The following is a 20,525-nucleotide window of genomic DNA, read 5'->3' on the forward strand; positions in this document are numbered from 1 at the left end:
AAATACTAGAGTTTTGGGGGTTTAGATTTTGTGCTTCATGTGAAATTAGAACCGTAGCAATGAACGTTTTTGCTATTAGCTAATTTAGCAATGTAACTGAAGATACCTGTATGTTCTTTATTCATTATTCTTTTTGTTTTATTTCGGACAATGGGGTGCAAATGTCTGAGACCACTCTTAGACTTAGACTTTTGATCCCCATTGTGTATGTACTGCTCACAAACTAGCATGCATTTAATGTATTTACAGAGTGCACTACAAGTGGCTAACTACATTAGCATTTGTCATATAGGGTTTTGTAATTTTTCTGTAAATGTTAAGTATTTACCTTATGTGCATGTCCTCTTAAGAATGACTGTTGTTGTTTTTATTAGGTGTTGAACGACTCTTGCGGTTGCTTTCGGGTTCTTCTAGGTTGAACATCGATGGCGTTGTGGGTTTCTGAAGTTGCTTTGAAATTCAAGCCAAAAGACCTTACTGTAAATGTCTGCTTATCTATCAAGATCTCACAGTAATCTGTTTATGATACAAGTCAGAATGAAAGTATTAAGGACACTTTCAATGCTCCGGGATTCAGTTTCATTGTGATTTTGCACTGTCAGCCAGTTGTAGAGGTTGTGGATGTAATATGATAAATGTGAGTGTGTATTTGTGGCCTCCATGAGTTGTGCATTGCTAAGATCAGTGTTAAACATGCTAGTGAGGTTGCATTTTGACTTAAAGAATGTTAAGTAAACGTTTCATGTAGCAAAAATGAAAACAATACAAATATATTGTTTTTAGAGAGCAGAGGAAGTCATACCAAATGATGCTGTGATTACATCAGTGTTGGGTAGTAACTAACTTGACTCAGCCAATGGCTTGAGTTGGGGGTGGGACTAGCTGTTTGTTTGGGCGTATTTGAAAAGCTTATTGGAAACTATGTTTATTTTTTCAGTAGCGTGACAGTCGTTAATCTGTTTTCAAAGTAGTGTAGCTTTTACACTAATGACATTTAATAATGAGATAATTTTTGGAGTGTGTAGCGGTATAGCATGCTAAAGCGCTACTGCGCTAATTTTTCACATTGTACGGCTTCAGAGTTGACCGAACTACAGAATGTAAACAAATATTTCCGCCTCAAAAAGCTTTGATAAACACCCCCCCCACACACACACTCACACACACGCACACTCACACACACTTACACACACTCACACACACTCACTCACACACACACACTCACTCACACACACTCACACACACGCACACTCACACACACTTACACACACTCACACACACTCACTCACACACACACACTCACTCACACACACACTCACACACACTCACACACACACACTCACACACACTCACTCACACACACACACTCACACACACGCACACTCACACACACACACACTCACACACACTCACTCACACACACACTCACACACACACACTCACACACACGCACACTCACACACACTTACACACACTCACACACACTCACTCACACACACACACTCACACACACGCACACTCACACACACTTACACACACTCACACACACACACACACACACACACACACACACACACACAAAGTGCAGCATAATACTCTTTTAAAAGATAGCTTGACTGTCATTGAACTACTTTAAGTTATGATAAGCTTGTAAACTTGATAGCTTCTCACAACATTTTTATAACTGTAACTAGCCACCAATTATCAGACTGTCGCTTCAAAGGGTGAGGGAAGAAACTTGCGTCTTTCCACCACAAACCTTTCAGAAAAGAAAGAAAATGGTCGGGCTCAATTGGTAAATCATTTTTGAAATTTCACGAGTCACCTAGTAAAGTCTGGTGTTCTTCTCTCACCCTTAGATGCCGCCGTTTGGGGGGGGGGCTGGCAGGCATTACATCCGCGCCCACCACAGCCCCATGATAAACCGATCCGCCAGGATACTGCCCCACCCCATGAGCGCCCTGTCCCAACTCAGCTGTCAGATTGGCCAAGGCTCCTTTACCCACGGTTCCCCTTCATCGCCAGGAAGTCAGTCAGCCACGCCCTCCCCCTCAAGCTCCACCCAGGAAGAGGAAGCAAAGTACCACTTAAAGGTACAGGGAATCCTTTTCCCATTGGTTTCAGGCGTTACGCTGGCATGTGCAAGAGCGATTAGAATGGAAATATTTTTGTTGGTCGTTTAACAGTCGAAATAGTGCGCAATGCCTTTTTTTCATTCATATTAATTCTAGGCATTTTAAAAAATATAGTCACTTCACAAACTCTGAGCTTATGGTAGGTCTGTCTAGAAAGGTTAAACATTTTTTATATAATCTCTTTATGACCGACTGCATTATTAAAAAGCATAAATTCTTTTTCTTGGGACCCACTCTGTGGGACCCCAGGTGTCTTTAACTACTATGAACTTAAGAATTTGATACAGTGTACTTATTTCATACGTCAGGTCGTTGCATTGTACTTACATTTAACCCCTTAAACTCCACGGGGCCCTATATCGTGAAAAACGTTTACGCTTAAGACGTTAAAGTCTCCATGTATATAAGTCAGTCATATGAGGGATCATTTGAAAGGTTAGAATCTGACCCTTTCAGTTATAACCATCAATTCTGCATTTATATTGCTTAAAATAACAAAATAAGGCCTCAAAACATTTACGTTGAAAATTAGCGCCCCCTAGAGGTAATGGGGTATAAATATTAATATGAAAATAAAAGTCACTTTGCACATAAATAGACAAGTCATATATCATATGAAAGCTCTCATTCTCAGGAATGTGACTCTATAGGTTATTTTGTTGCCCTTATATCACAGTTTAAAAGACTTTCAAAAGAATCACAAAGTTAAGTATGATTTTTAAAAGTTATCAAATACAAACGTCTCTTTTATGCACCGATCACTGCTGCTGTAAGCCTCAGGTAGTTAAAAACGTTATATCTATATATAGCTTTTATTTTAGGAAGCTTTCTAAAACATGAGCTATTGTTTACCTGTCTGTGAGCTTGCTTGACTGAATAATACAATTTTGTATCTTAGATGTCCAGAACACAATGACATCCAGCAGGAAAAGCATGCTAAAAAAAATCCTCAGAATTAATTATTTTACTATTGATGATAAACTTTATATGTCAATGCAAAATGGAGGATCTCAGCTTTCTAATGACACCTAGAATGAGCTTGTAGTCCACTCAGAGGCCGAGATATTCAATTAAATAACGAGGGGTGGTGCTTGAACTGAAAATTAGACTGAATGTCTATGGAAGAGCACATCTGTGAGGGCTAAAATGCGTTAGAGCACCACCTACAGTTCACATCTGTATATTGTGATGGAATGTGATAGAAAAAATATATATTTTTGTCTAGTGCTTACTGCCACCTAGTGGAATAAAATTAGACTTTTCTAATTGAGGTAGAGTGAACAGAACCAGAATGACATGTTTACAAAGTAACAAAAAATGGTTTATAAACACATACCATAGTATTTACGAATAATTTTCTTTTTGTTTTATTTGGGGGGCTCTCTTAAAAATTAGACCATTTTTTTTTTATTAGCCAACAGTATGTGTGAATGGTGAGCTTTTAAATTTGAGTGTGAAAAACTGCCCAAAAATGCACCAGAGTATAAGGGGTTAAAGTAACTTACAATTACAAACAACAATTTATGGTATATCTTAATAGTGTTTTTAAATGTCTGCATTTTAACCTCACATACTGACGGCTTTTATTCACTGTAGTTTGTTGGCAAAAACATTCTCTCTCTCTCTCTCTCTCGCTCTCTCACTCACTTCGTTTTCATTGTCCCAGAAAACCAATTACTCCAGCTTGTCTGTCATCCTATTTTTTATTGGAAGTGTCAGTTTGAATTTAATTTGAATGTTGCATGTAATGCGCAGGCAGCTCAGAATCCCTCATTATCACAACGTTGCATGCTTAATTGGATTGGAGAATACAAAGAGTGAATTAACTTACATGATGTTTAAATTACATTGTTCTACAGTGGGCTTATGGAGGCGTCAAACCCTAATACAGCACAAAGTCCAGTGCGATTATACCTACTGCAAGTAGATTCAGAGCGCTGTTGCCAGTCAAAATAAATACGTAGTTAAGTCAGTCGGTATTGTTGGTTCAGTCTCGGTGGAGTTTAATAATAATGCATTCTGGACAACGAGAACAATTAGCACATTTCAATTTATTCAGGATTGCATTTGCTGGAAAACAAGCATGGATATAGATGTCTGCGTGCCAATACAACTGTATTCACACACATACACACTTTTGAGGTGTTCCTCCAACTATTGGCACTTTTGTCTCTTGGTTTCACTTAGACATTTAAGGAATCTCTATAGCCCCCTTGAGTACTGAGGTTTGTTACCGCCACACTACTACCAGAACTGCATGACTAAATGCCTAAAATGGGCATACTTTCACACAAATGTACATGCACTGGTGCTACACTGTACTGAATGCTACGCTAATGAGCCAAACCATTATGACCACCTTCCTAATGTGCTGTTGGCCAAAACAGCACCGACCCCCCGAGGCAAGGACTCTACAAGACCCCTGAAGGTGTCCTGTGGTATCTGGCACCAAGACATTAGCAGCAGATACTGTAAGTTGGGAGGTGGAGCTGCCGTGGATTGGACTTGTTGGTCCAGCACATCCCATAGATGCTCAATCGGATTGAGATCTGGAGAATTTGGAGGCCAGGGCAACACCTAGAACTCTTCATCATGTTCCTCAAACCATTCCCGAACAAAGAGTGCAGTGTGGCAGGCGCAATATCCTGCTGAAAGAGGCCACTGCCATCAGGGAATACCATTGACATGAAGGGGTGTATCTGGTCTGCCACTATGTTTAGGTAGGTGGAATGTATCAAATTGAAGTCCCAGGGTTTCCCAGCAGAACATTGCCCAGAGCATCGGCTTGTCGTCTTCCCACAATGCATCCTGGTGCCATCACCTCCTCAGGTAAACGGCACACACGTACACGGCCGTCCAAGTGATGTAAAATAAAACAGGACACATCGGACCAGGCAAACTTCTTCCACTACTCCAAGGTCCAGTTCCAACACTCGCATGCCCATCGTAGGTGCTTTCGACCCTTATGCAGAAGGGTGCGATGCACTTTGTGTTGTGACACATTCCTCCTGTTTTTACTTGTGCCACAGTAGACCTTCTGTCGGTCCGGACCAGACGGGATAGCCTTCGTTGCACTCATGCATCGATGAGCCTTGGGCGCCCAACAACTCGTTTGTCCCACCTCGGTCCACTGTCAGTAGGAACTCACCACTGCTGACCGGGAGCACCCCACAAGATGCTCTGACCCAGTCGTCTAGCCATAACCTTGTCAAAGTCACTCAGGTCTTTACTCCTGCCCATTTCTCCCGCATTCAACACCGTTGACTACGAGAACTGATCGTTCGCTTACCATCTAATCTACCCAGACCTTGACATGTGGCCTTGTTAGGAGATTATCAACGTTATTCGCCTCACCTGTGAGTGGTCATAATGTTTTGGCTCATCCGTGTAAATTCAGATATATTTGCTCTCCGCTTCAAAAATCTGAAAAATTAAACTAGTTACATTACACCATAGATGCAGAAATGGACATCTTACATAAAGATTTTTGACTGTGACAACATCCTATTTCCACCCATATTTCCTGTTTACACTAGGCCTATAGCTGCGGTTCCAGAGTGTTATTTTGCATGTTCAAAAGCATTCGTGGACTTGATTCAAATCATAAAAACTCTCGCATTTGTTTGACAAACACAATTGGTCTATTTCCTATTGAAACAGGAAGTTGGGGCGGCACAAAACAAAGGGCTTGGACATGAAAAAACATAGCCAATAGCCTTTTGTTTGCATCACAGCTCGATAAAACCATTAGCATCTTGCTATTGCTAGTCAGAGCCAGGTGGTATTAGCGGAAGGGACATTCTTTAGAGAGCATTTCATTGGTCAAAAATCAATATTTTAGGTTGTTTTCCCTGTTGAAATAGACTTATAGCTAGCATATAGACTAGCTTAAAAAAGCTAACACCCATGAACTAAAAGTAACAAAACTCTCATTGTTTTCATGGGAATATTTTCGCTCTGGGACCCACTTTATGTTAGGTGTCTTTAACTATTATGTACTTAAGCATTTATTACATACAGATTGTTAAATTGTACTTACATTTAAAGTACCTGCATTTAATTACATCTGTAGTTACACTGTTACACTAACCCTAACCTTACCCCTAATCCTAAACCTACCAGAACCTCAGTAGCAGCAAATGAACAATATATAGTTACACAATAAGTACATTGTATTGTGTGTATTTTAAGGGTATTACAGAGTAATTAAAGGCATTTATATAAAGTTTGACCTCACTCTGATCGTCGTGTAAATCGCATGTAAAGACAAATATCTGCCGGTTATACAACGCAGCATCAGGCAGCGTTTCATGACACATTTCATCTCTCTTCAAAGTAGTTTCATTTTTTCCCCTGTACATTGAAAATGCTGATTTGTGAGAATGATGTTATCTAACCATCAAGTTCTGTCCTAGAAACCTCTTTCACGTGTTTGCTTTAAGTCTTTTACATTTTCGGTCCTGTTAAATACAAAAAACGTATTTTTTCCGGTCTTTTTTTTAATGTCCTTTCTATCCTAATTTCCTCTCATATGAATAATGCAATTGTTTTTGTTTTAAATGCGCAGCGGTTTAAGATGAAGAAAGAAATATTAGCGTGCAGCAGACAGGAGATGATGCAGCACTGATTTAAATGGGATATTAACATGGTTTGCTCGACTCTGCATTAAGAAATCAATTTGAGCTGCAATGTTTGAGAGCTCTTTCACAGAGAAAGAGAGTCGGTGAACTGTCACAGCACATTACGCAGCCATCGCTTGACTGAAAGCATTCTGGAATTCACGGCATCCCATTTTTATTTCATGATGTTTGCAGTAAAAGACAACTCATATCTGCATAGCCAAACACTAACATAGTACAGCAGAGCAGGTTGGGAGATGCAAGCATCAGATATAGAGGCATTCGAAGAACTTATTTTCTAAAGAAAATGTGAGTGGTGTTTTCCCATGCAAAAGCCACCACCATGATGCTAGGATGTTCTGGGTGGTTGCTAGATCAGCTATCACTATTATTATCGCTCATAGTTTGGGTTAGTGATTTGAAACCTCTGCCACAGTATATTATACTTCAGCATTTAAACTCATCCTACAAGCAGTGATACCTCAAATCATGTGACTTATTTTGGAGATGTGTGCTATTACGTTTCTAAGTGAACACGCTTATGATTTTCACCTGGTGGACAAACAAAACAAGAAAAATCACATAGACTTACTTTGAAGAAGTGACTCAATCCATATCTAGAGAACAGAATATCATAGAGACAGTAAGCAACCACCCAAAAAAACCTAACAACCACAAAGCAACGCACTAAAAGCTTATCAGAACATCCCAGCAATCGCATAACAACGCCCTGGACAATCACAACACCCAAGCAACAACATAACAACTAAAGGCCTATTAGAACACCCCATCAACTGCATAGCAATACCCTGGCTAATCACAAGACACTAGCAACTGCATAGCAGTGACCTGGACACATCACAACACCCCAGCAACCACTTAGCAACACCCTGGATAAGCACAACAACAAAGTAACATAGTAAAAGCCAGTCCTAACATCTCAGCAACTGCATAGCAACACACTAAATGCCAAATAGAACACCCCAGTAACCGCATAGCAATGCCCTGGACAATCACAACACCCTAGCAACAACATAGCAACGTGTTAAATGCCAATTAGAACACCCCAGCAACTGCATAGCAACACACTAAATGCCACCCAGCACAGATCAGCAACTGCAGAGTAATACCCTGAACATTCACTACACCTTGGCAACCACATAGCAATGCACTGGACAATTATAACACCCCAGCAAGCCTATAGCAACACCCTGGACAATCACAACACCCTAGCAACAACACAGCAACATGGTAAAAGCCAATCAGAACACCTCAGTAACTGCATAGCAACACCTTGGCCAATCACGACACCATAGCAACCGCATCGCAATGCCCTGGACAATCACAACACCCTTGTGTGTGGATTTGCGATGTGTGTGATTATTGATGACAAATGTGTGTGTAATATGTTTTTTCCAATGATGCAGTGTATGTCCAAGACAAATTTCCTTCATGACAATAAAGTTTAAGCATCATCACAACATCCCAGCAACCACATAGCAACGCCCTGGACAGTCACAACACCCTAGCAACCACATAGTAATGCACTAAATGCCAATCAGAACACATCAGCAACTGCATGGCAACACCCTGGCCAATCACAGCACTCTAGCAACCAAATAGTAACATGTAAAAAGATAATCACAACACCCTAGCAACCACATAGCAACACACTAAATGCTACTCAGAACACGTCAGCAACTGTATGGCAATGCCCTGGCCAATCACAACACCCTAGCAACGACATAGCAACGCACTAAATGCCACTCAGAACACCTCAACAACCGAATGGCAATGCCCTGGCCAATCACAACACCCTAGCAACCACATAGCAACGCACTAAATGCCACTCAGAACACCTCAGCAACCGCATGGCAATGCTCTGGCCAATCACAACACCCTAGCAACCACATAGCAACGCACTAAATGCCACTCAGAACACCTCAGCAACCGCATGGCAATGCTCTGGCCAATCACAACACCCTAGCAACCACATAGCAACGCACTAAATGCCACTCAGAACACCTCAGCAACCGCATGGCAATGCCCTGGCCAATCACAACACCCTAGCAACCACTTAGCAACGCACTAAATGCCACTCAGAACACCTCAGCAACCACATGGCAATGCTCTGGCCAATCACAACACCCTAGCAACCACATAGCAACGCATTAAATGCCACTCAGAACACCTCAGCAACCGCATGGCAATGCCCTGGCCAATCACAACACCCTAGCAACCACTTAGCAACGCACTAAATGCCACTCAGAACACCTCAGCAACCGCATGGCAATGCCCTGGCCAATCACAACACCCTAGCATCATGGTGGATAATTTTAAATGGGCAAGTGCCAGTCTCATTTTCTTCAGAAAAAGTTTAAATCTAGTTTGCTTTTTGTGTGTTTCTTGTGTGCACTGATGTACCCCTTGCAATGTGTGCACGTAATTTTTACGCATGTAAATATCGATGTATCATACAGCTTATGACGTGTAAATACACTCAGAAGTGACCCATTATAAATCAAGTATTTGCAAACATTAAACCCAAAAGTGTTCAAATCCGTGTCCTCACACCAACTCTCTCTCTCTTCCCTTTTCAGATCACAGGAGAGAAGCGGCCGTCCTCTGACATGATGAAGCCCAAACCCAAACCTCAGAAGAAGAAGAAGAAGAAGGACCCAAACGAGCCACAGAAGCCCGTCTCAGCATACGCGCTGTTCTTCAGGGACACTCAAGCCGCTATCAAGGGCCAAAACCCCAACGCGACCTTCGGGGACGTCTCAAAGATTGTTGCTTCGATGTGGGACAGTCTGGGAGAGGAACAGAAACAAGTGAGGAAACATTTTATTGAGGTTGCACTTTCATGGCTAATGAGACTTATTTGTGTAAACTACAGTGGTGTGTATGTGTTTCAGTATTTTTGGAATATGGTCTATAACACACATGTCAAATAAGAGGCACCTGCCTCAGTGACAAAGTGCAGAGCGCTCACCCTTCACCACTGATATTTCTCTAATTTGCTCTCCATCCCTTTTTCTCTCCGAGAGCTGCTGTGTCCTTTTATTTGCAGTTAATTTTTGTCTCCTTCACTCTGCTCTCCTCACCATGAATCTTCATTTCGCCGCTGACACCCTTGAATGTGAATTCCTCATTTCCTGGCCTCTTTTTATTTATATCTGTTGCCTGGTGATTCGATCATGCTAAGAATACGAGATTAGCCATCACCCAGCACCCTTCAATTCCCCTCAAGGACATCTGCTCTCCGAAATGTTATTGTTTGTGCATTTTAACCCTTCGTCCGCTGAAAGATGTTCAAATACACATAAAACATCACATTCTTTTGTTTGTCAGGTATAGCGCATTAATTCGTAGAATAATACGATTTGTCCTTGGGCAGTCGTGTCTGTTTATGTCTGGGGGGCGTTCCAAATATTTGGAGAAAACAAAACTTGGAACGAAATAAAGTCATGAGGTTGTGTCTCCCTGAGCTGGTTGTGTCATTTGTTGATGACATCACCTGCTACTAACGTAGTTCTGCAAAATCGAACAACACGTTGTGGTTCTGTTCTAAACCAATGTGAGGTGATGACTTAGGCAGCATTTTAAAGACCCCATGAAATCAAAATTAAAGTTTTTTGGCTTTTAGTCCATGTCTGTTAGCTGTTATTCTTGTGTAATCTTAAAAGTTAACTAATTAAACTTTTAGCATATATACGCATGTCAAATGCGTGTGGTGGTGGTGGCGTAGTGGGCTAAAGCACATAACTGGTAATCAGAAGGTTGCTGGTTCGATCCCCGCAGCCACCACCATTGTGTCCTTGAGCAAGGCACTTAACTCCAGGTTGCTCCGGGGGGGATTGTCCCTGTAATTAGTAAGTCGCTTTGGATAAACGCGTATGCCAAATGTGTAAATGTAAATGTAAATGTCAAATATACTGGTTAATCAATGGTATATGCTTCTGTTGAAGCCATCAATCCATGTTATTTCAATTTAATACAAATAAAAATCATGTTTAATAGTGACATTTCTGGTGAAGAACTACATTGCCCATGATCCTGCAGAGAAAGATCGACCAATCACAGAATCGCTGCAAACAATGTGCAGCAAAAGAGCTCTGCAGCGACTCAATCAACCACTTTAAATCAATAGTTTTATATTTTTCCGTCGTTTTGGAACACATCCTCTATGTGTTAATTAACTGGTCTACAATTCAGTAGGGTATGTTTCCTGTAATATTCCAATTTTAGTTTGTAAAAGTCTAGCATTAGCATTAGCATTAGCATTAGCATTGTGCTCATAATGTAGGAAGTATAGCAATATGTTTTTTAGCTGTAATGTAAATGGCATTTTTCTATGAGCAGAGTAGACCAGTGAGAGTTCTGCAGAAAAGCCTCTGATAGGGCCATTAGTGGATGATTGATAGGCCTCTGCTCCAATAGATGACTGTCATTTCTTACAGCGATGGTCATGAGCTGTCACTTATATCAATGATGAATATGTGAAACAATGTAGAACCGCAGTGATTGAATGGGCATAACTCCAGCCCATCCTCTCAACGGCAAGCAATAACCGCCCGTTTCCTAACGTTTTTTACTGGTTATGGAATATTTAGTTACACCTCTAAGGGGTATGTTAAGCACCCCTTCTTTTTGGTCTAGATAATACATTTTCTTAAAACATTTTCATTTCTTATATACACCGATGAGCCAAAACATTATGACCACTCACAGGTGAGGCGAATAACGTTGATAATCTCCTAATAAGGTCACATGTCAAGATCTGTGTAGATTAGATGGTAAGCGAACAATCAGTTCTCGTAGCCAACGTGTTGAATGTGGGACAAATGGGCAAGAGTAAAGACCTGAGCGACTTTGACAAGGGCCAAATTGTCATGGCCAGATGAGTGGGTCAGAAGTCTGAAGTGGCAAGGCTTGTGGGGTGCTCCCGGTCAGCAATGGTGAGTACCTACCAACAGTGGTCCGAGGAGGGACAAAACACAAACCGGCGACAGGGTGTAGGGCGCCTAAGGCTCATCGATGCACAAGGGCTATCCTGTCGGGTCCGAACCAAGAGAAGGTCTACTGTGGCACAAGTCACAATTGTTTTTAATTATGGTAACGGGAGGAATGTGCATCGCACCCTTCTGCTTATGGGGCTGCGTAGCTTCAGACCGGTCAGAATGCCCATGATGCCCCCTATCGACCACCGAAAGCACCTACAATGGGAACACAAGCATCGGAACTTGACCTTGGTGCAGTGGAAGTAAGTTGCATAGTCCATTGAGTCCTGTTTTCTTTTACATCACACGGACGGCCGTGTGCGTGTGCGTGTGCGCCGTTTACCTGGGGAAGTGATGGCACCAGGATGCACTGTGGGAAGACGACAAGCCGGTGGAGTGAGATTGATGCTCTGGGCAATGTTCTGCAGGGAATCCATGTGGACGTCAATTTGACACGTGCATCCCTACCTAAACATAGTGGCAGACCAGGTACACCCCTTCATGTCAACGGTATTCCCTGATGGCAGTGGCCTCTTTCAGCAGGATAATGCGCCCTGCCACACTGCACACATTGTTCGGGAATGGTTTGAGGAACATGATGAAGAGTTCAAGGTGTTGCCCTGGCCTCCAAATTCCCCAGATCTCAATCCGATTGAGCATCTGTGGGATGTGCTGGACCAACAAGTCTGAAAGGTAAACCATTCCACAACTTTGGTGCAGCAACAGAGAATGCACAGTCTCCTTTATCCTTGAACCGAGATCGGGGAACATCAACAAGCAGCTGGTTATTCGATCTAAGAAATCTATGGGAGTTACGAATGACAATAAGCCAGTAGGTGTATTTCAGTATGTGTAAGACCTGCATTGCACTCTAAATTGGTCAGGTAGCCATTGCAGCGATGCCAGAATAGGGGATGTATGATCACTCTTTCTTGTGTCTTGTTGCAGCGTTCTGTACCCTTTGAAGTCTTGATAATGATTGTTGATTTAATACCCAGATATAGCGCATTACAATAATCGAGACGTGATGAAATTAAAGCATGAACCACTTTCTCCAAATCATTAAATGATAAGACAGATTTAAGTTTGGCAATATTTCTCAATTGAATGAAGCTGTTCTGTACCACATCAAATTTTAATTTCTTATTATCATTTAATTGGAGGAAGTTGTTATCCATCCAGATTTTGACATCTTTCATACATTCACAGAGAGTTTTAACAGATACACCATCACCTGGCTTCAAAGGGAGGTACATTTGCATGTCGTCTGCATAAGTGATACGAAATAACATATTTCTTAAAAATAGCACCAAGAGGAAGCATATATAATGAGAATAAAACTGGTCCTAATAGAGATCCTTGCGGAACCCCACAGGTTATCAGAGGTGATGATGACACGAAATTGCCCATGACTAACAGAAAAAGACCTATTATTCAAGTATGAGGAACATAAAGCTTTTCCCTGGATTCAAACATGCAACCTTAAGCGTTCAATAAGGATGTTATGATCTATTGTATCAAATCCAACAGCACTAAAGCAACACAGCTACTAGTATCCAACTTCAATAAAATGACATTTTTACCTAATAAGAGCTGATTCAGTGCTATGGGTTGGGGGGGGTTGGGGGGGTGTTCGCCGTCCTTTTCTGCATTTTGCGGTGCCATTTTGTGGTCCACTCTGCATAACACGGTGGCTCATTTTAGCTTATCACGGCCCATTCGGCCCGTTTCGTGGCCGGCCCATTCGTCCTGCTCGGTTCTCCCAATGGCCAGTCCGCCCCTGATCGGCCCAGATTACCAGTCCAGCCCTGACTATTAAACTCAACAGGTTTATGGTCAGAGAAACGATTAGCTAAAACTTGAAGATTACAGACAGGAATACCCATACATAAAATCAGATCAAGAGTGTGACCATGTTGATGAGTGGGAACGAAAACAGAGAGTGAAAAATTGAAAGATTCAATAAAGACTTTCAAGGGTCTTGTAGAGTCCCACGCCTTGGCGGATCGGCGGTTTTGCCGGCATGCGGAGGACCAACAGCATATTAGGCAGGTGGTCATAATGTTTTGGCTCATCAGTGTACAAAGACATACATAGTGATATATATATATATAAACATAGGTCTCAGTTCCATGCCCAGATCCAGGGCTGGATTTTACATAACAACTGGCCCAAAAGTTGTTTTGGGGGGTGGGGGTTATGGGGTGGTGAGCCTAAAGTTGTTGAGTGGGGGGTGTTGAGCTTAACGTTGTTGAGTGGGGGAGTGTTTAGCCTAAAGCTGTTGAGTGGGGGGGTTTAGCCTAAAGTTGTTGAGTGGGGGGTGTTGAGCCTAAAGTTGTTGAGTGGGGGGGGGGGGGTGTTGAGCTTAACGTTGTTGAGTGGGGGGGGGGGGGTGGCGTTGAGCCTACAGTTGTTGAGTTGGGTGGGGGGGGGTGGTGTTGAGCCTACAGTTGTTGAGTTGGGTGGGGGGGGGGGTTCACTGTCCTTTTCAGCATATGGAGGCGCCGTTTGTGGTCAGTTCTGGATAACGCACCGGCTCATTTTAGCTTATCGCAGCACGTTTCGCGGTCAACCCACCGGCCCGTTCGGTTCTCCCGATGGCCAGTCCGCCCCTGATCGGCCCCACAGTGCGTCGGCTCACCGGGAAAATGCCCGGTGTGCCAGAATACCAGTCCAGCCTTGCCCAGATCATATTTCACCCCAAATATACATATATATTTATATATACTATATTTATTATTTTCAAGACAGTTAAGCATATTTCCCCTACAGACAAATGACAACATATGATTGCATTTTCATCATGAACGTAATGAGAATTATCGAGAATTATGAAAATTACAATGAAATCTTCCAGATGCATTATGATGAGAATTTGCATAATTATTTTATTTTCCTTTATTTGTATTTTTCACAGTTCGAAATGTACTTGACCTGGATATGTCTTTGTGAGACTCGCCCACGTGTTTGTGTGTTTTACCTCTTTCTGCTCTCTGATAATCTTGTTCTTGCGTTGCATGGGATTCACTCTCATGGGAATGCCACTTTGCGCCAGAGTGCCAGCCTCATTAACTGTGTGCCTTTGCTCTTCTTGAGGGGTCCGTGGCATCGTACAGCACCAGATAAATAATACATCAATCCTACTCTCAAGTAACCAGACATTTGACTATCAGCATAAATCTGGTCCACTTTACTGCTTATTCTGTCCAAGAACCGTCCGCAGAACGAGTCTGATTGACATGTTAAACAACCAACCACAGTTTGTTCTGATGTTGTGCATTCACGAGTGTGTTTACATGCACGGCACTACGCCGATAACATCCAAAACTGAGCTTATTTAAAAATAAAATGCCTTTTTAGTGCTATATTCATATCTCTCTTCCCCGCCTATTCCAGTGTCAGCAGGTTGAGCGAGTTATTGTCTTCCATAATTAGCCAGTTATCAAACAAGAAGATTTCATTAAGGTACAATTACAGCTAATTCTGCGGGGGGGGGGGGGCGACCGCCATGGCCCGATTAAGCCGGCGACACGTGTTCCTTGGCACTAGCGCTCCCGTTATTTCTAATTCACAGCGACTTGCTCCGTCTGTGACGGCTTCAATTGCTAATGAATGCGCTCACTTTGAAATAATTAGAAATCCTTAGGCATGGTAATTTATTTAAGAGCTACTGTCGTTAGGGACACTCATTAGTGGGGTTAAATTAATTTAAAACAAAGCTGCTACGAGCTCCTCGGGAGTTCAGTACAACAAGAAGTGACGCCGCCTTGTTCGATATTGAACTGTGACCGCACAAGGTCACAAACGTACATTAGACTGATTCGTGCTTTGGGGTCGGTAACCGTTTTTGTTTCTTTCCAAAGGCATTTATTTTCCCCAAATGTCTCTATTTGCAATTTCACATTGTTGCCTGAAAGCCCTTGATGAATTTTGTCACCCATTTAAAGCATCTTCTCCCTCATCAGCTGAAATCATTCTGATGTCCGGCACAATTTCGGAGGGAATTGGCTGCACTTGGGAACCGCAATTCTGGGATGGTGAAATGATTGACAAGCAATTACATTAGCTTGAACATTTCGTTTATTTAGTTTCTATAGGCTGAGATGTCTTTAGCGGTAACCCAACAACCCCTTCTCTTTTGGATGTGGTATAAACTCCCATAAATCTGTGACATTAAATGAAATGTTAATATTCGAGTTGCTATTTATAAGCACTTTCATTTGCTCCTCGATGTTCTCTTCAAACTGTTGCTCTGCCATTGAGAGTATCTGACCTGGAAGAGAAACTGAGCGTAGAAGAAGACAGTTTACGCCAGTGACCGCTACAGCGCCCCTTGTGGACATGTCAATTTGTGGAAATGTAAAGTGTGTGTGTTTGAGTGTGTGCGTGTGAGTGTGTGCGTGTGTGAGTGTGTGTGAGTGTGTGCGTGTGTGAGTGTGTGTGTGTGAGTGTGGGTGTGTGTGAGTGTGAGTGTGTGTATGTGCGAGTGTGAGTTTGAGTGTGTTTGTATGTGTGTGTGTGTGAGTGTGTGTATGTGCGAGTGTGAGTTTGAGTGTGTTTGTATGTGTGTGTGTGAGAGTGTGTGTGTGTGTGTGTGTCTGTGTGTGTGTGATTGTGAGCATGTATTTATCACTTTGTGGGTACCAAATGTCCCCATAAGGATAGTAAAACCCGAAATGTTTGACCTTGTGGGGACATTTTGTCGGTCCCCATGAGGAAAACAGCTTATAAATCATACTAAATTATGTTTTTTGAAAATGTAAAAATGCAGAATGTTTTCTGTGAGGGTTAGGTTTAGGGGTAGGGTTAGGTTTAGGGGATAGAATATAAAGTTTGTACAGTATAAAAACCATTATGTCTATGGAAAGTCCCCATAAAACATGGAAACACAACATGTGTGTGTGTGTGTGTGAGTGTGTGTGTATGTGTGTGTTTGTATGTGTGTGTGTGTGTGTGTGAGTGTGTGTATGTATGAAGAGTGTGCGTGTAAGTGTGTGTGAGTTTGAGTGTGAGTGTGTGTGAGTGTGTGTGAGTTTGAGTGTGTGTGTGTGAGTTTGAGTGTGTTTGTATATGTGTGTGAGTGTGTGTGTGAGTTTGAGTGTGTTTGTATATGTGTGTGTGTGTGTGTGTGAGAGTTTGAGTGTGTTAGTATATGTGTGTGAGTGTGTGTGTGAGTTTGAGTGTTTTAGTATATGTGTGTGAGTGTGTGTGTGAGTTTGAGTGTGTTAGTATATGTGTGTGAGTGTGTGTGTGTGTGTGAGAGTTTGAGTGTGTTAGTATATGTGTGTGAGTGTGTGTGTGAGTTTGAGTGTGTTAGTATATGTGTGTGAGTGTGTGTGTGAGTTTGAGTGTGTTAGTATATGTGTGTGAGTGTGTGTGTGAGTTTGAGTGTGTTAGTATATGTGTGTGAGTGTGTGTGTGTGTGAGAGTTTGAGTGTGTTTGTATAAGTGTGTGTGTGTGTGTGTGAGTTTGAGTGTGTTAGTATATGTGTGTGAGTGTGTGTGTGAGTTTGAGTGTGTTAGTATATGTGTGTGAGTTTGAGTGTGTTAGTATATGTGTGAGTGTGTGTGTGAGTTTGAGTGTGTTAGTATATGTGTGTGAGTGTGTGTGTGAGTTTGAGTGTGTTAGTATATGTGTGTGAGTGTGTGTGTGAGTTTGAGTGTGTTAGTATATGTGTGAGTGTGTGTGTGAGTTTGAGTGTGTTAGTATATGTGTGTGAGTGTGTGTGTGAGTTTGAGTGTGTTAGTATATGTGTGTGAGTGTGTGTGTGAGTTTGAGTGTGTTAGTATATGTGTGAGTGTGTGTGTGTGTGTGAGAGTTTGAGTGTGTTAGTATATGTGTGTGAGTGCGTGTGTGTGTGTGAGAGTTTGAGTGTGTTAGTATATGTGTGTGAGTGTGTGTGTGAGTTTGAGTGTGTTAGTATATGTGTGTGAGTGCGTGTGTGTGTGTGAGAGTTTGAGTGTGTTAGTATATGTGTGTGAGTGTGTGTGTGAGTTTGAGTGTGTTAGTATATGTGTGAGTGTGTGTGTGTGTGTGAGAGTTTGAGTGTGTTAGTATATGTGTGTGAGTGTGTGTGTGTGTGTGAGAGAGTTTGAGTGTGTTAGTATATGTGTGTGAGTGTGTGTGTGTGTGTGAGAGAGTTTGAGTGTGTTAGTATATGTGTGTGAGTGTGTGTGTGAGTTTGAGTGTGTTAGTATATGTGTGAGTGTGTGAGTGTGTGAGAGAGTTTGAGTGTGTTAGTATATGTGTGTGAGTGTGTGTGTGTGTGTGAGAGAGTTTGAGTGTGTTAGTTATGTGTGTGAGTGTGTGTGTGAGTTTGAGTGTGTTAGTATATGTGTGTGAGTGTGTGTGTGTGTGTGAGAGAGTTTGAGTGTGTTAGTATATGTGTGTGAGTGTGTGTGTGAGTTTGAGTGTGTTAGTATATGTGTGTGAGTGTGTGTGTGAGTTTGAGTGTGTTAGTATATGTGTGTGAGTGTGTGTGTGAGTTTGAGTGTGTTAGTATATGTGTGTGAGTGTGTGTGTGTGTGTGAGTTTGAGTGTGTTAGTATATGTGTGTGAGTGTGTGTGTGTGTGTGAGTTTGAGTGTGTTAGTATATGTGTGTGAGTGTGTGTGTGAGTTTGAGTGTGTTAGTATATGTGTGTGAGTGTGTGTGTGTGTGTGAGAGTTTGAGTGTGTTAGTATATGTGTGTGAGTGTGTGTGTGAGTTTGAGTGTGTTAGTATATGTGTGTGAGTGCGTGTGTGTGTGTGAGAGTTTGAGTGTGTTAGTATATGTCTGTGAGTGTGTGTGTGAGTTTGAGTGTGTTAGTATATGTGTGAGTGTGTGTGTGTGTGTGTGAGAGTTTGAGTGTGTTAGTATATGTGTGTGAGTGTGTGTGTGTGTGAGAGAGTTTGAGTGTGTTAGTATATGTGTGTGAGTGTGTGTGTGTGTGTGAGAGAGTTTGAGTGTGTTAGTATATGTGTGTGAGTGTGTGTGTGAGTTTGAGTGTGTTAGTATATGTGTGTGAGTGTGTGTGTGAGTTTGAGTGTGTTAGTATATGTGTGTGAGTGTGTGTGTGAGTTTGAGTGTGTTAGTATATGTGTGTGAGTGTGTGTGTGAGTTTGAGTGTGTTAGTATATGTGTGTGAGTGTGTGTGTGAGTTTGAGTGTGTTAGTATATGTGTGTGAGTGTGTGTGTGAGTTTGAGTGTGTTAGTATATGTGTGTGAGTGTGTGTGTGAGTTTGAGTGTGTTAGTATATGTGTGTGAGTGTGTGTGTGTGTGTGAGAGTTTGAGTGTGTTAGTATATGTGTGTGAGTGTGTGTGTGTGTGTGAGAGAGTTTGAGTGTGTTAGTATATGTGTGTGAGTGTGTGTGTGTGTGTGAGTTTGAGTGTGTTAGTATATGTGTGTGAGTGTGTGTGTGTGTGTGAGAGAGTTTGAGTGTGTTAGTATATGTGTGTGAGTGTGTGTGTGAGTTTGAGTGTGTTAGTATATGTGTGTGAGTGTGTGTGTGAGTTTGAGTGTGTTAGTATATGTGTGTGAGTGTGTGTGTGAGTTTGAGTGTGTTAGTATATGTGTGTGAGTTTGAGTGTGTTAGTATATGTGTGAGTGTGTGTGTGAGTTTGAGTGTGTTAGTATATGTGTGTGAGTGTGTGTGTGAGTTTGAGTGTGTTAGTATATGTGTGTGAGTGTGTGTGTGAGTTTGAGTGTGTTAGTATATGTGTGTGAGTGCGTGTGTGTGTGTGAGAGTTTGAGTGTGTTAGTATATGTGTGTGAGTGTGTGTGTGTGTGTGAGTTTGAGTGTGTTAGTATATGTGTGTGAGTGTGTGTGTGTGTGTGAGTTTGAGTGTGTTAGTATATGTGTGTGAGTGTGTGTGTGAGTTTGAGTGTGTTAGTATATGTGTGTGAGTGTGTGTGTGTGTGTGAGAGTTTGAGTGTGTTAGTATATGTGTGTGAGTGTGTGTGTGAGTTTGAGTGTGTTAGTATATGTGTGTGAGTGCGTGTGTGTGTGTGAGAGTTTGAGTGTGTTAGTATATGTCTGTGAGTGTGTGTGTGAGTTTGAGTGTGTTAGTATATGTGTGAGTGTGTGTGTGTGTGTGAGAGTTTGAGTGTGTTAGTATATGTGTGTGAGTGTGTGTGTGTGTGAGAGAGTTTGAGTGTGTTAGTATATGTGTGTGAGTGTGTGTGTGTGTGTGAGAGAGTTTGAGTGTGTTAGTTATGTGTGTGAGTGTGTGTGTGAGTTTGAGTGTGTTAGTATATGTGTGTGAGTGTGTGTGTGAGTTTGAGTGTGTTAGTATATGTGTGTGAGTGTGTGTGTGAGTTTGAGTGTGTTAGTATATGTGTGTGAGTGTGTGTGTGAGTTTGAGTGTGTTAGTATATGTGTGTGAGTGTGTGTGTGAGTTTGAGTGTGTTAGTATATGTGTGTGAGTGCGTGTGTGTGTGTGAGAGTTTGAGTGTGTTAGTATATGTGTGTGAGTGTGTGTGTGAGTTTGAGTGTGTTAGTATATGTGTGTGAGTGTGTGTGTGAGTTTGAGTGTGTTAGTATATGTGTGTGAGTGTGTGTGTGAGTTTGAGTGTGTTAGTATATGTGTGTGAGTGCGTGTGTGTGTGTGAGAGTTTGAGTGTGTTAGTATATGTGTGTGAGTGTGTGTGTGAGTTTGAGTGTGTTAGTATATGTGTGTGAGTGTGTGTGTGAGTTTGAGTGTGTTAGTATATGTCTGTGAGTGTGTGTGTGAGTTTGAGTGTGTTAGTATATGTGTGTGAGTGTGTGTGTGTGTGTGAGAGTTTGAGTG

The 20,525-nt window shown here is 41.9% G+C and overlaps 1 protein-coding gene across 5 annotated transcripts in view; it reads left to right on the forward strand.

Moving 5' to 3' along the window:
* LOC127646471 (TOX high mobility group box family member 2-like) overlaps positions 1–20,525 on the forward strand; it is a 187,224-nt gene that overhangs the window by 149,374 nt on the left and 17,325 nt on the right. For 3 of the 5 annotated variants that reach the window (XM_052130162.1, XM_052130163.1, XM_052130164.1), the window contains exons 5-6: positions 1,860–2,093; positions 9,355–9,585. In XM_052130162.1, the coding sequence (XP_051986122.1) occupies positions 1,860–2,093; positions 9,355–9,585 (465 nt within the window). The remainder of the gene's footprint in view (positions 1–1,859; positions 2,094–9,354; positions 9,586–20,525) is intronic. The other 2 variants (XM_052130166.1, XM_052130165.1) reach the window with 1 other exon arrangement.

The sequence above is a fragment of the Xyrauchen texanus genome, chromosome 7 (assembly GCF_025860055.1).
Source record: "Xyrauchen texanus isolate HMW12.3.18 chromosome 7, RBS_HiC_50CHRs, whole genome shotgun sequence".
Classification (NCBI taxonomy): Eukaryota; Metazoa; Chordata; class Actinopteri; order Cypriniformes; family Catostomidae; genus Xyrauchen; species Xyrauchen texanus.